At 45.7% G+C, this 15,658-nt stretch overlaps 1 protein-coding gene across 1 annotated transcript; it reads right to left on the reverse strand.

Annotated features, from left to right (window-relative positions):
• Positions 1-445: 445 nt before the first annotated feature.
• On the reverse strand, positions 446-6,245 carry LOC114794852 (G1/S-specific cyclin-D1-like). Its single transcript, XM_028987674.1, has 5 exons — positions 5,759-6,245; positions 4,642-4,857; positions 4,072-4,231; positions 3,349-3,491; positions 446-2,527 (listed from the first exon to the last, which is right to left on the reverse strand). Exons 1-5 carry the CDS (start codon positions 6,203-6,205, stop codon positions 2,372-2,374), a joined length of 1,122 nt encoding a protein of 373 aa, XP_028843507.1. The 5' UTR covers positions 6,206-6,245; the 3' UTR covers positions 446-2,371.
• Between the last annotated feature and the right edge of the window lie 9,413 nt (positions 6,246-15,658).

Here is a 15,658-nt window from a genome sequence, read left to right on the forward strand (position 1 = left end):
GTGATGTGCATTTCAGAAAAGCACAGAGCAACGCAGCTCTACAGTCCTCCCCATTAGCTTATGACATAGAATTACTCGCAATTTAAAAAAAAAAAAAAAAAAAACAATTTAACCCAGAAGATATTTCAGCAACAAGAAAAGGTGAAACAAATCTCTCTTCTGTGTAACATGTAGATGTTTCTGAGGTAAAAGGCTTTCCTTGCATTAGAGGAAAAAAAAAAAAAAAAAAAAAAAAAAAAAGTCCTCCTGGGTCCTGTAACTTGTGAGCAGCACGACGGAAGGAGATTAGAGACGCTGTACCAAGAGCGCCAGTACAGGAGGGTAAAACGCAGGTAAAACATCTACCAGTACACCACAAAGAGACGGCCTCGGTCTCGCCGTTCGTTTCTTTCTTTCTGTTTATTGTGCAGGAGATACACATGATTGGAAAAAGGAGGGACATGTCAGAGGACATTCAAATGATGGTCTACCCAGGAAACAAAACTATGGCTTCATAATGGCATTTAAAATATCTACAATATAACTTTTTTTTTTTTTTAATTTGTACAAAAACAGGGGGGAGTTGATAAATATACACACGGGCCGTTATTGGCCTAATTGGGGATTATAGTCTCTTTCAATGAAACAGTTTACAACTCATAAGAGTTTCATAATCATAGTTGTTATGGCACCAATTACCTCCACCAGCTCCTTTTGGATAAATGCTACTCATTTAGCTCATCTTTGCAACGTTGATTTTTAAATAAAGAAAAAAAAAATGCAAATGAAAAGAAAATGTTGTATGCAGAAATGAGGTATAGTGAAAACAAACAGGAACATTTGCTCTTTTTTCATACTTTTTCGTCATTTTTTGGGTATAGCGCACATATCACATTAGGTAACAAAAAAAAAAAGATCGTATATCACAACAATACACTACAAAAAAAACCCCAATGATGTCAATAATATCATTTTCTATGAGAAAATTAAAATCTATTACATGGCAGTACATTGACACTGTAATAAAAAATATTCACAAAAAAAAATAGCAGCAAACACTTAAAAAGTGAAGAAAAAAAAAAGCATTTTTTCCATTTTAAAGTCATCATCAAACTTTGCTGGGTAGACCTCCATAGCAGCTCAATGTGAGGAGCGTTGGCTCCAACTCTGCACGTTTCCACCACCACAGTCCCATCAGCAAATGGTTTTCAGTTTTCCCCCCAACAAATTCACCTTTCAATGCCATCTGATACAACGCAGAAGATGTCTTTGAGTTGTGCAAAATCTTCTCATAGCCTTTTAAATTCTTTTTGACATTTGTTGAATGGGAAACCTCTTTGATTTTCTTATGCACACTGGTTCGTCGAGATTTTGAGGAAAAAAATAATAGTAATAATTCTGAGGCCAGACAACTGAGTATGTATTGCAATACATCAACAACCCTACTGATGGCTAGCTTGTTAGAAATTGTGCATTTAAGAGTTTTAAATAAAATCACAGAGACTAACCATTTGTTCATAATCCACACTGGCCTTGTGAAGAGAATATTTTCAGCAATAAATATTCATTATGTTTAAAATAAAGTATAAATTACATTATTTTAGTGTTTCAAAATGCTTCAGGTGCATTTCAAGCAGGAGATAATGCAATGTCTGTGTGTCACTGGAAAGATGTATATCGTAAGGCTGCTTTCTATGAGTGTAACATCATACGCCTTTTCATTTTTTACATATCCTGGGCCCAAATCATTTCACCCCCTTTCCCGTGATTTCCAGAAACTCCCAAGGCTAGGCACTCTCCACATGGCCAACGGGCTTCGCCACGGCGTGCGCCGAAGTCCACTTTCGCATTCTTTTCTGGAAGTGGCGCTTTCAGTGGCCGCGTGGATGAAGAGTGAACAGGCTTCCCGGCCAACATCTAGCGGCATCTCGGCACGTTTTGAACAAAGCTAACCGTTTCTGCACATTCAGATTCAGCCCAGCACGTAGTAGTGAGGGACACCGTTTCTGTCCACGTGCTGCTGCCGCCGCCGCCGCCTCGATGGGACGCGTCTAAAACGGCATCAGCCGACCTCAGGGTCACTACTTCATTCTGGTTTTCCTATGTTTCTAGCTCCCGTTCGCACCTGTCGGGATTCTCACCACAACAGTGGCCATTTTTCTAAAATCGCAAACCGTTAAGAGTAAAGAGCAAAGCGGTGACACCGTACGAGGGAGGCGGTGTCCCGTTCCGGAGCCCAGGGCTTTCAGGGCGTGATGGAGGGGTCTGTGTACAGAGGGGCTGACTGATGACCTCGACCACGACCTTCTCTTACTCCGGAAAAACAAACTCTCTCCACAGGCACTCCGGTGGGGAAAAGGATGGGATCCACGACAAGGACAGCGCGGCGCCTTCAAATGTTCACGTCCCTCACGTCCGTGGGCGTGCAGGAAAGATCTACCTCGTCCTCCACACTCTTGGTCTCGGTGGAGACCACGTGCTGCTGAGCCTGGCGGAGGCTGGTCTCCAGGAGCGACTCGATCTGCTCCTGGCAGGCGCGAAGGCAGTCCTGAAAAGGTGGCAAACGGCAAGAGTCATTCGGCTGTCCGCGTCGCTCTATTCAGCGCCATCAACACGAGGCGACAGTCAATACGGTAACGAATCGCATTAGCGACCGTTCGTCTCGCCTTTAGGCGGTTTACTGGCCGAACCTCGCCGCACGGGCCGAATTAGCTCCCCGCAGACGAATCCTAATTCGTTTCCGTATCTGGCTTCTCAAGACAATAGAGGCTAAAGAGGCGTCCTAGAGAGGCGGGGTCAGCCCATGTGCTCACCCACCTACCCAGGGAAGACATACTTTACATTTGTGAGATTATTTCACATTAATACGAGTTCCTCTAGCCTGTCTAAGGTCCAGAGGTGGCTAGAAATGGCGGTAGGTGTAAAGAGCGCTGCTCAGACGGTCGGATCTGGAATTTCTCCCCTTATGCCAAACATGAACGGTCCCTCAACGTCTATAGGCCGCTCTCTCCTCCTCGTCCCGCCTCTCTCGTCCTCATTAGCATTTAAAGCCACAGACCTGGGAAATCTGGCTGTGGGTCTGGATCAAAGTGGCTGTAATTCTGCACCACGGCTGAATCTCGGAAAGAGACTTCAGATACAGTATTAGGGGACACTAAGACCGATATAAAAGGTCTTTTCACATCAGGGGACCTTTAATGAACCTGGTTCTAATTACACGGATCAAAGCTGCAGGATGAAAGTGGAGCTGCTCCGGCGCTCGAATCAGGTTTGGGGGGTTTCGGTTGTTCCTCTCTTTCTAACCAGTTTGGAGCCCCACACGTCTGTGTAGGCGTTTCAGTCGGGTCGTGGTGTGCGTTCTGTGCGTACCGGATCGCTCTTGATAATCTGTGACAGCAGCTCGGTGAGGTTCTGTGAGGAGAAGGTCAGGCTCTTGAGATGCAGGCCTTGCACAGCCGCGGCCACGCTGCCCGCTGCGATCATGGACGGAGGGCTGGCGATGAATTTAACATCTACAAGACAAGACAAATTCAGGTTCATCCAAAGCACGGCCAAATCCCACCATTTCCCACCCCGACAAATAACCGGACTTCCCTTCCTCGATTTGAACATTACTGCAGCCTGTATTCCCAGCACGCCATCCCCATTCCCCCAAATCCCGTAATCCCAGCGAGTCTCAGGTGAGAGGAACGTTGGCTGGGCCAGACTTCCATTCGCTCTCGCCAATTCAGCGGCCGCCCCGCCTCCAAGCACAACAATGGCGGCTTCCTCCACTACCAGTTCTCTCTTTTGTCTGGTCCCTGCCACACACCTTCACACCCTTGTGTCACATGATCTTTAATGATCTTTTTCAAAAGGACAAAAAAGGGAGAAAAAAAAAAAAAAACCTCCCCCGACCAACTGGGTGCAATGAAACCAATATTTTAACCAAAAATCACCACTTCATCAATCATCTCCAAAATAGCCCCAGCTCAGGCAGGGCAGGACGCGGACATTTTAATTACCACGGGACAAGTTACGCCGACCCAGTGCGCCACAGACGGCCTTTCTTACGTGCCCGTCCGCAGCCAGGAAAAAAGAAAGGACGCCTACCTGTGGCGCAGAGGGCCACGAAGGTCTGAGCGTGCTTGCGCAGGATCTGCTTGGTGTCCAGCTGGATGGGGAGCTTGGAGAGGAAGTGTTCGATGAAGTCGTGAGGCGTCACCGAGGCTAAATCCCATTTCAGTTTGCCAAGTACGAGTAGCTCCATTTGCTGCAGGCAGAAGGGGAGGTGGAGAAAACAGAAACAAAGAGAAAGAAAGAAAGAAGGACTTAGTCAAAACCCCAGAGACTTCATAGATCAACTACACGGAGACTCTCGCCATGCACACAAGTAAAGTATATAAATCCATCCATGTTTCTATTAGAACTTATTTAAAAGAAAAACTTAGTATTTAAGACTTGAAACTTCATGTCCCAGGAGTGCTGCCTTCTGGTTTTATACAGTTATTATTATTTTTTTTTAATTAAGATTATATTTATATGCGTCTTTAATTACAAGTAATATTTTTTTCACTTCTTTCATTCAACTTGTCTGAGAAAGTGCAGCACGTCGCCGCTAGAGGGCGCCAGCGGCCGAGGGCCGCGGTTCCGCAAAGTTTCCCCCCCACAACAAAAGCGCACCAGCAGCTCGTCGGGCCGGATGGAGTTGTCGGTGTAAATGCACAGCTTCTCCGCGGTCAGCGGGATGGTCTCCTTCATTTTGGAGGCCAGGAACATGCAGGCGGCTCCCAGCAGCTGCAGCCGCGTCTTCCTGGTGGGCTCGACGGACAGGAACCTGTCCAGGTAGTTCATGGCCAGAGGAAACACCTCCTCTTCACACTTCTGCTCCTCGCAGACCTGGACAAAAACAATATGTATTAAAAAAAAAAAAGTACACATGCATACATATATGCATTTATTTTATTTGTATTATTGTTATTAGTGCGGACGCGCCGCGCCACCTTCACCGACACAAAGGTGGCGTCGAAACGCACGCACGCACGCACGCACGCTCCTTTCCGACGTCGTTATATTTTCCAAAAATATTCAGAAATACAAGAAAATTGTCCGCAGCGGCATGGAAATGTGGTTTTAAAAGGCGCTGCGCCCGATTCGAGGCTCGGCTTCTGCTATATTAGTTTTTAAATATTTTTTTCTTTAAAAAATAATAAGATTTGGGCAAACATTCACAGCGGGCGTCAACTTTTTTTTTTTTTTTAATCTATAAAAACACGACTTTCAACCGCGAACACGGCGAAAATGTTAATAGGCGTCCATTCTTTCCAGTACTTTACATAAATCGGAACACATGGAAATATTGACTCTTTTCGCCTCCGGACACGCGGGACCCGCTTTTTGTCAGTAATAAAAGAAACGTCGCGTTTTTACACTCCGCGTGGGCTCCTACACGCGACCTGGGCGCTCGTACGAGCCACGCGTGCGAGGAAAAGGGAGGAATAAGGGGCATTTTGGTCGTTTGGTCGCAGCACGGGACGCGTCGCCGCTGCGAAACAAGATGGCGCGGAGGCGCCAGGCGCCCTGCATACGTGTACATTCCTCTTAATTTGGGACAAATTCCCCATTCGTCTGCGCGCAAGTCGCCCGTTTCGTGGATTGTCGCGGGACACGAACGACGGACGCTGGATCGTTTCTCTCTTTTTTTTTTTTTTTTTTTTTTTTTTTTTTTTTTTTTTTTGTCGTCCCCCCCACCCCAACCCCGCTCTCTTCCCCGGAGACGCGAGTCCGTGGACGGACGAACCTCCAGCATCCACGTCGCGACGATCCTCCGCATGTAGGGCGCGATCTCCCGCTGCACGCACTTGAAGTAGTTGGCGGTGGGCAGGTACGTGTCCTCGGCGCGCAGCATGGTCTGCAGGACGCGCTCGGTCAGCAGGTTGGGGTCCTGGTGCGCCCTGCGGATCGTCTCCACCTCGCAGCAGAGCAGATGCTCCTCCATCGCGGACCTGGCTTTCGTGGGGGCCGACTCCTGGCGAGGTTCCGTGGGTGGGTGGGTGGGTAGATGCCGCCGCTGCCGCCGCCGAAGCCCTCTGGAGGGACCCGGACTCTGTCCCCTGCAGATAAAAACTCCCCTCCGGCGCGCCGCCGGTGACGTTTCTGTTGTTAACAGGAGATCAAAGCCCCGCGGAGGGAGAGAGGGACTTTTTAAAGAGCCAGCCAGTCGCCAGGGCCCCGAAGTCCTTCCCATCCCGGACGAGACGTTGCGTATGTGGAAGTGGGAGGTGCCGGCCGGGCCGGGACGGGACGGGGCAGCGATGCTCCGGATGGGGGTAGCAGCCGCGCGTCCAAAGCTGCTGCTGCTGCTGCTGCTGCTGCTGCTGCTGCTGCTGCTGAGTTCTGTCGCTTTGCAAGTTTTTTTTTTTTTTTTTGTGTGTGTGTGTATTGATTTATCATCATCATCTTGAACTCCCCCGACTTGCATAATTGAAAGCACAAAATAAAGCTTCTCTTGAGCGGCGAATAAGTGTGAAACACTGCAGCACAGCACATGGTGACACAACGAAATGTGTCTTCTGCATTTAACCTTGGTGAGCAGGGACGGTGCCGTGCTTCTGATTACGGGTCTGTTTCCTTACCCGCTAGGCCACCCCTGCCCATTCAATATCAAATTAGTTGTAACACCTATACAGTAAGTATAGAACTGTAACTGCCCCAAAAGGGTCAAGAGCTCTCAATGCACCGGCATCACCGAAAAAAACCAAATAAACTCAACAACAATACACTTCCAGGCTTATGCACCTGATTACATACTGACCATTTTGCACATGTTTGTCTTGTGTGTCCTGCTTGAAATATCCAACATATCACGCATCCTACATGATGTTGTCCTGTTCATTGTACAGAAAAGTTGTACTGTGCTCTTATAGAGCTCTGTACAGTGTTTAAGTTTTAGTTAGGTTAGTTTAGTGTGTGTGTGTGTGTGTGTGTGTGTGAAACATTATTTCAATACACGCTATACTGTGTATACTGTTGTACTGACAATAAACCAATCTTGAATCTGAAGTAAAGACCCTTTTAGTGGCAATGAGTTTATTTGGCCCATAGAGCACGTGACATCCTGGTTCAGTGCCTTGAATGAGCAACAGGACAAGAATGCATGTTTGCCCGGTCCGATGCCAGATTGCCATTGAAGCAGGCAGGCGCTCGTGGCTCTGCAGTCGAGTCCTGCACATCTCCACATGTCCAGGTGAGAAACCGCAAAGCCCCTCCTCCCGTCACCCTCCTACCATAAAGCATTCAGAGTCCAAGCAGCAAATGCAAGAGAGGGTGATTCTTATCTTCAAAGATGTTTCTTAGCTGTTAGACAAGGAGTGGTCCAACCGAGACCACACTCATGATGCAACCTCCATAAACTCCGGCTCTCCTGCTCGGTGTGAACCAAACACAGCGTTTGTGGCAGAACCTGTTCCTCCTTTTCCACGTTTAAAAGCGAAAAGAAAAAAAATCAACGTCATGTTTTCATAAACCAGGGTCTTTGATATAATGCTGAACCCCGCTTTGTCCTCTCCTGCCAGATCTTGACCTGCATCTCATGAACAAAATTCCACCAATGAGAGAAGTCTGGGCCATGACAACCTTATAAATCAACCATATAATGGCAAACCCGTTACAGAGAGGGGGGTGAAGCGCCATGTAAGAGGAATCAAAGATTAATGTCCATTACTCGCAGTCTCTTGACCATAACACTCTGACCCCTTAGCTGTAAATCAGCGATACTTGAAGTGCCTCCAGACTCGAAAGAGAAGTCAAAAAGTCGTTCCCATAATCCATGTGACGTTTTGAATGAGAGGGAACTGTGCTAAATGAAATGCAAGTTATGTAGGCCGCTGAATAGCCTGCAAAAGGCCTTACATTTATGGAGAAGACCTAAGCTGCATATTGAAGTTCCCCAACTTTTTTTGTCTTGACGCCCACTGACTTTCCTTGACTTTTCTTTATAGCAGTGCTGCACATGTCTTCGCCCGAATTCACCATGAATCACTGAGTGATGATTCTGCCTTTAGTGACGTCTCGACGTCCCTTTGGCCTCTGAACAGCCAGATTTCTTCATTCAAATGAGATGATTGCAGTGAGGTCTTTAAATACTTTCACACCTCAAAGCGTGAGCCGTGATCAGAGCTCGGTCTCGTCACCCCGTGGCTTTCTATGCGATTCGACATTCCATTGCCTTTTTTCCCCCTTTTGGCCAATCTTTTATACTGTGATAATGATGAAGATTAATTTGCTGCCAAGCAACTGAAAGAAGAGGTTCTGGGAAAATGGGGGTTCTCAAGATGTCACATTGTTCTTCTGAAAGATGCTGAGGGACTAAATATGAACTCGCATGTACTGTCTCGATCACGTGCAAATGCTGATTTAAATTTAGCAGCAATTATGAAGTGATCGAGTAGGTTTAAACGGATCGACGGGAAAACCCCTGGAATGGACTGACATATTGGAAAGGTCCCTTTGTTCAGATCTGCTTTTTACAAAATGGCTGGATATCTAGTATTCCATCTTCCGTGTTTTTCCATACTGCTCTCCTATTCACATGTGTCTTCTTGCTCAGTCCTCCATTATACAACCTGTTAAGCAAGCACTATAGGAAGAAAAAAAAGCTCCGAGGAAATTCCCACTGGCACAGACAAAACACTTCTTCCATCACATATGGGTAAAACCGCCTCCTTTCAAGTGGGAGAAGCCCCAGATTAGGACCTTGTACACACAGTTGGCCGGAGCTTTACTGACGCCGGCTTGGAGGCTGGCAGCTTGTCGTGTGTAAGTTGGTTGGCCTGGCGAGAAACGGACACCGCACACAGTCACCCACATCAGTCTTGCCCTCTGGGTCCACTGTTCATCCCGGAAAAAATGAGGGGTGATCAGGGAAAGTAGGCAGGTACGTCGGCAAATCAGATAATTGCCCACGGCCCCAGGCTGGAAGATAAGTCCACCCCCCAAAAATGGACGATTATGTGCTTACACCACAGCCATTAATCTGCAGTAAACCGTGAGCTACGGTGGCGAGCTCCCACTGAGCAAGTAAGGGACCGTCTACAAACCCCGTTTACAGAGAAAGAAATTCATCCCGTTCTCTTCTCGAGGCAGTTGAACACCATCACAGGAAGGAAGAAATGCTGAATTTGGAGCCGTTAATCTCCTTAAAAAATTGAAACCAAAAAATCTCACATCTTGCAATTCAATTAATTTTGTACCCTAATCTTTGCCACAAGCTGTATTTTAAGACAATTTGACTCAGATGGGAAATTATTATTAATAATAAATCACATTTCAACCTGACAGTAAATAAAATGAAAATGAAATTTTAGGAAATGTACTTTGGTTTTCGCAACTGTTGAGTTTCTGCCTAGGGACTGGTTTAAAAGATGCGTCCCAGAATGGCGCGCTGATATAAACAGATGGACGGACAGACAGACGTAGACGTTTATGAAGATTAACCGCGCTGATTAACATGTCACGGATGGATATAAATAGGTGGATGGACAGACAGACGTGGACGTTTATGAAGCGTATGATCCCGCTGCTTCCGCTCATGTTGCTGCACCGAGCGGCCATCTTGGATTTTGAGGACAGGGACGCGACGGCTCCTCTAGCATTCCAACGAACTATTCCTATCTAGACTTCTACATTTCTGCAAACTTGGAATTCCAACTTGCGCAGAAGTCCAACTCTAAGAACTAGGTGTTGTTTTTAGTTCTATATGAAATATGATGATTGTGTCAGTTTCCAGAATATTCCTGTTCAACCTGAGAGATCACTGGTATCGTACGTCCCAGCATCTGAGTATATCTGATTGAAAAAGTTCCAGGCACGGCTAGCGATGTGGGATACACGTCTGTTGTATGGAGCTTCTGTTGGAGGCCCAGGGAAATGGAAGGGCTCCTGTTTAAAGGACAGCTCCGAAAAACTCCTCAGTCACGTCCATTCACACACCGCCGAAGAGGGCCCGCCGAACAAAGGAAGAATTCAGCGGAGAGCCGAAGCATGCTAAACCTCCGGCTGTATCGTCTTCCTCAAAGCTCCCCACCATCCAGTGATATCTGATCCAGCCACAAAACGAAGACTTCCTGTGCGGATTCCTCTCTCTGCGCTGCTAAACTCGTGGGATGATGACACAGGCAAAGTGAACGCTTGAGTTTTGTATGCGAAAATCTCGGAACGCCGGCAGAGACCCTCGTAACTTCGTAGCGCAGGTGTTAAAGCCGGCGGCGGGACGGAAGGTATTGTCTGTAGAACGTATCTGAGAACGTGCTGGTGATGAGGTCGCAATTCATCTCCCAGCATTGCCCCTGCGATGCCTCCAAAGTCTGTCCACAGGCTTTGATGTCATGAATGTCCCTCATATCATGGGCATCAAGACCATGCATACAAAAAGCGCGAGGGCTTCCAAAAAGAAACACGTTGTCTGGGAGGCTTTTTCTTCTTGAAAAAACAGTAGAAGGGATTGAGAGAAAAGTTTTTTTTTTTTTTCTCTCCTCCCTCCCTGAAAGAAAATCTTTCTCAAGTTGGGGTGGTTCCACAATGGACCTTGAAAAGATGGATAGAGCAATTGTCCTGTTTAGTGATCCGCAAATGGAGAACGAGGGGGGTCTTCTGTGCTCCGGGGCCGGAGGGGTGGGGGTGCGGCACCGGACTCGACCTGACACTGGGGGGGTAAAACAATGAGAGGCCAAGGGTGCTAACGAGGGGAAAACCTCAGCACAATGGACGCCTCAACCAGACCACTGGTCCCTTCCACGCCGGCCTGTGAGGCACAACATTAAGTGCTTTGGACACGTGAAGGCCAAGTGGAGCGTAAGGAAGGCAAAGTTTCCTCTACGGACCGTTAGGGGGGTTTACTCTGACGACGCGCCCCACCCCACACCAACAGGGGTCAGGGTGACGGTAGACACTCTCTGCCTGGATCCGAACTAAAGATGATTTGATTTGACAAAGAAGGAAGAAAAAAAGCGGTGAATAGAGCCCGTGTTTGGCCGGGATTGATCAGTTTGGCGTTTTTTTTTTTTTTTCATGTGTATGATGTCTGTCCCAAAATTGTGAGCACAATTCAGACAGAGCTGTGGTCTCTGGTCAGCTTTAACGGCCAGACAGCGTAATGATTCCTCTCACATGAAATGTGCCTTACGATGGCTTTTTTTTTACTATTTATTTCTTTACATGATACAGCTGCAAATTAATATTTTTAATATCAGTTTCTTTGTGTGCATTTCACTCGCCTCATATGTTGGACACTGCACAATGTGGATTTTTAGATATACAAACGCTATTTGCCCTCAGGTGCTGTGTGTGCAACTGGTTTAATAAGAACTAAAGAAGGAGTGCACAAATGCACAAATATTTTGTTCCAATCTCAACATTGCTCCGTGTATGTGTAGTATATTACACTAAGAATGTTCGATATTCATTTTATCATATACTGCAATCTTGCCAAATTGGTTTTCAGGTTGAAATGTATTTTCTTCTAATCTGTACAAACAATAGTCTAAAAGCACACAACCTCCCCATGTTTGATCATTTTATACCTCTGCATGAGGAAAGCTTGCTTACATTTCAACAAAGGGCCACATTCCTTGTTCCCAGACTGGCATGATTAATATTTATAAGGCTTAAATACCAGAAAACATCCCCCACCTCTGAACCCAGGACAGTGGCACACAACAATTCTCACAAGAATCAGTAAAAAAAATAAGACATAAAGTGGTCCGGCGCCGGTTGTCCACTTTCATTATTATTATCACAATGGCAACAGTTTGAAAGGGGTTCAACAATTTAAAAGACATAGATAGACATTCCACACACACTGTAACAGCATTAGAGTGAGTGATGTTTGTGTGTGTGTGTGTGTGTGTGTGTGTGTGTGTGTGAGAGAGAGAGAGAGAGAGAGAGACATGCTGGGGGTGTCGGTTGATTGTGGCCATTGAAATGCGTGAGGCTTAGTTAATAGCAAATGTTTTTTTTCCCCAGCTAAGTGTCGAGCATTATCATGCTTTTTTTAAAGCAAGGTCTCGGGAGTGGATGACCAATAGGAAGAAGGTGAGGCTAATTGACGGAACATTCATTACATGACATTCCTCCAGGAGACCGTCACTCCCTCACAGCATCAGCCTCTCACACCTTCTCCTCCACACTCTCACAGAAAAACAAGGTGTGGTGGAATTTATTACCGCTTTGAAAATAAATTCCTGCCTCCTTACAGTGAGCACTGATGGCAAGTCGCTGCCTGGCTGGCGTAACCCTGGGGCCAGACGTGTGGAGTGGACGCTGTGTGATGCTCAATCTCACACGCACTCATCGCCTTCTCCACAAAGCGATGATATGCAGGAGTAATCAGGTGTAGGTGTATGATGGGTCATTTCCCACGATCATCATCAGAAATCCAACCTCCATCTCACAGAAACCACAAAAAAAACAGGCGGTAGCACGGCCATCATTCACCACAAAACGAAAGATAAATACATTCAATTTAGGTCATTAATACAGACTCTGTCCAGCATATTCGTTCATATTATTTACTGGGGCTTGAGGAGCGAAGACTCGGGTACTGAGGAAGATGCAAGATACAAACAGAGCCCCTGGGTCGGCCCTTGTACATCGCCTTAACCTGGGTCTGATCATTATCGCTATGGTTGCAACTTCTTCTCATCATGCACTTTTCACACGAACAACTTGAAACCCCTTGATAATGCAAACAAAAAGCCACTTTACTAACTTCCGTTGCGTACATGTTACGTTTCACCACAATTCAGGACAGAGATATTTATATTAGTTACACATCCCTGAAAATTCTGCCAAGCCTTCTGAAGCGTAGTCTTGTGAATCTCTAGTAAAATGTAGTTGAGTTAGTTGGATTTTGCTGACTGAAGATCACTACCAACAATACTTATTATCTCCAAGCGGCCCCGAAATCAGAAGGTTGCCAGTTCGAATCCCGATCCGCCACTGAGGTGCCACTGAGCAAAGCACCGTCCCCACACACTGCTCCCCGGGCACCTGTCATGGCTGCCCACTGCTCACCAAGGGTGATGGTTAAAAGCAGATGACACATTTTGTTGTGTCACTGTGTGCTGTGTTTCACAATCACTTCACAATGTATTCTAAGTACATTAAATTTACATTTATATTTAAGGCATTTATCAGACGCCCTTATCCAGAGCGACTTCCAATCAGTAATTACAGGGACAGTCCCCCCCTGGGGACACTCAGGGTTAAGTGTCTTGCTCAGGAACACAATGGAGGTAAGTGGGATTTAAACCTGGGTCTTCTGGTTCTTAGGCAAGTGTTTTACCCACTAGGCTACCACCACCCCAGTACGCTTTATGCATCGTAAGGAGTATTTTTCCCAACACTATTCACCCAACATATTTTCACCTCCAGATTCACATATTGACAAAATTGTCAAAGAAGTAATTCTCCAATCCAATATCCAATAATTTCATCTGCATCTTGCACAATTCCGACATTCAATAATTTCATCTGCATCTTGCACAATTTTGGCCGTTGGCTGTACATGATGCAGACATTCTTGACAGGACAGAGACATTATTATCAGACAAATTAACAACATTGATCTTTTATTTCCATGTTGAGCCTTGAAAACGTCATTATTGTTATTATCCGCAGGGCATTTTAGCCAGTAATTACCAGTATTATAGAGCCTTCCTTCACCAATCTGACTGCATATATTGATTTTGAAAGTGGATTAGGAGCTGTATGTAGAACATGGTGTGAATAAAAAAAAGGAAGGAAATACAGCTATAGAGCTGGGGCACCAGTTTTTTTTTTTTTAAATTTAAATCAAGAGACACATTGTACTTAGTCGGAAACTTACAACTAAACACTTCTTTCTGTCTATATAAAATGATGATATATTTGTGAGTATCATATGCCACGCCTCATATGTATTACTGTACATAACCCCCTTAATCTGCTTAGTGCTCCCTCATGGCCAGTATCGATCTGGTGTGTGCATGTCCACTGCGGGCCCATCTGCACAAGGGCGCGCCGAGGTGATGACGGGGGACACCCTCGCGGTCATTAGCCGTCCCATCTGCATCTGCATGAGGCTTTGCAGCGCTGTGACAGTAATGCAGATAATTCCCAGTGCCTCTGCTAATCTCGCACCATTGATTTCCATTGTTTTTGAATGACTTGAAGGGGACATCCTTGGCCGGATTATCCCCACCCCCTCCCGCCCCGTTGCTCTATTGTGGAGGAAAGGAAATAAACCATATGAGTGAACTAAAGAGCAAACCATACTCTGGAGTGTCCATTTTTTTCAGGGCTGTATAACATCCAGTATGCCTTGAGAAATGACAAAAATAAACATACAGAAGCCTGAAGTGACTGCTTGCTGGTTATCCGTATGTTGGAGTGGAGAACCGAACTACCCACAACCCAGCCCTTTCTATTGATGTGTAATTATTTCTGACACATGGAAGATTAACTTTAACAATGTGTCTATAAACAAAGTTTTAAAAAGAGGAGGCTTAATACATGATTGACAGCTCTCACACACCCTACTTCCTCATTCTGGATGGTTTAAATTCCCTTCTGTCAATACGTCACACACCCAGGCGTAGCACAAGATCCACCCCCAGCCCCCACGTTCTTCTTCGTTTCCTCTCAGTTCTATATACTTCCAGGGAATGTCAGTGGACATCATAATGTGATCTGCGCTGTAGAATACACAAGCGATCAAACCGATCAACCAGATGATCAGCACTTTGGTTCAAGCGTTGTTATGGCTGAGCTAGTGAACGTGAACAGACACTAGCTCAGCACAAGTAGAAATCAGAGGGGATGCAAATCAAACTTGAAATTGAACTTCTGTTGAAAACCCAATGGACATAAATCAGAGGTGAGACTCCATAGCTCTCCATTCCAGTTGTGTAGTCTCGGAATTTTGTTGATGTGGTCCCAGACTGCAAATCATTTTATTCTCTCTGAAAAGGGAGTAAAAGAGGATGTGGGGAAAAAAAGACTCAGCCATTTGTTAATGTTGGTCCCTCAATAACACTTATCTTTGACAGGTTCGCCCTTTTCGTAAAGCATTTGGTCAGTGCTATGTGACCTTTGAACCCTGCAGTCTTTGTGCCACTGGACGGTGTTTATGGCCTCAGATTCTCTGAACTTTCTTTCCCAGTTCTGAGAAAGGCAAGAAAGAGCAAGAGTCTTTTATACTGCCATCCCCTCCACATAACCTCCCAGGCCTCCATACAGGCTGACCATAAAAAGACTGAGTCTTTGAGGGAAAAAGCAGACCCCTCCACAAGACCTGCAGTGACCTACACTGGGTCCCGCCACCCCAGTCCTGAGTGCCGAAATGTTCCCAAAGGTATCAAAGTGATTTCTGTTCAAGAGTGTTGCATCACATTAACGTTATTTTAAAATGGTTTAAATAATGGGCCTGTCATGGCTAATAATAATGAAAAAAGCTTTCTAATGTTTTACACATTGGAAAGATGATGACCATGGAACTCCATTCACAAGTGCTGTGAAAATGCAGGCTTGGAAATTAGTTTTGCAGAAGTTGAATTTGAAAGGTGGTGGGCATACTAGTTATTACTGTCCACAGATCAAACATAGATTGCAATAATCAGATCCAGATTAATTCAGATTAATCTACAGAACTTGCTTTCAAAAT

The sequence above is a fragment of the Denticeps clupeoides genome, chromosome 7, assembly GCF_900700375.1.
Source record: "Denticeps clupeoides chromosome 7, fDenClu1.1, whole genome shotgun sequence".
Lineage (NCBI taxonomy): Eukaryota > Metazoa > Chordata > Actinopteri > Clupeiformes > Denticipitidae > Denticeps > Denticeps clupeoides.

Bases quoted from the DNA above. Each gene is read 5' to 3' on its own strand.
- LOC114794852 (XM_028987674.1), bottom strand. From the start codon at position 6,205: ATGGGAAGGACTTCGGGGCCCTGGCGACTGGCTGGCTCTTTAAAAAGT. The intron at 4,858-5,758 runs GTTCGTCCGTCC...GTTTTTGTCCAG, and splicing joins TCGCGACGTGGATGCTGGAG to GTCTGCGAGGAGCAGAAGTG. The intron at 4,232-4,641 runs GTGCGCTTTTGT...TTCTGCCTGCAG, and splicing joins TCCGGCCCGACGAGCTGCTG to CAAATGGAGCTACTCGTACT.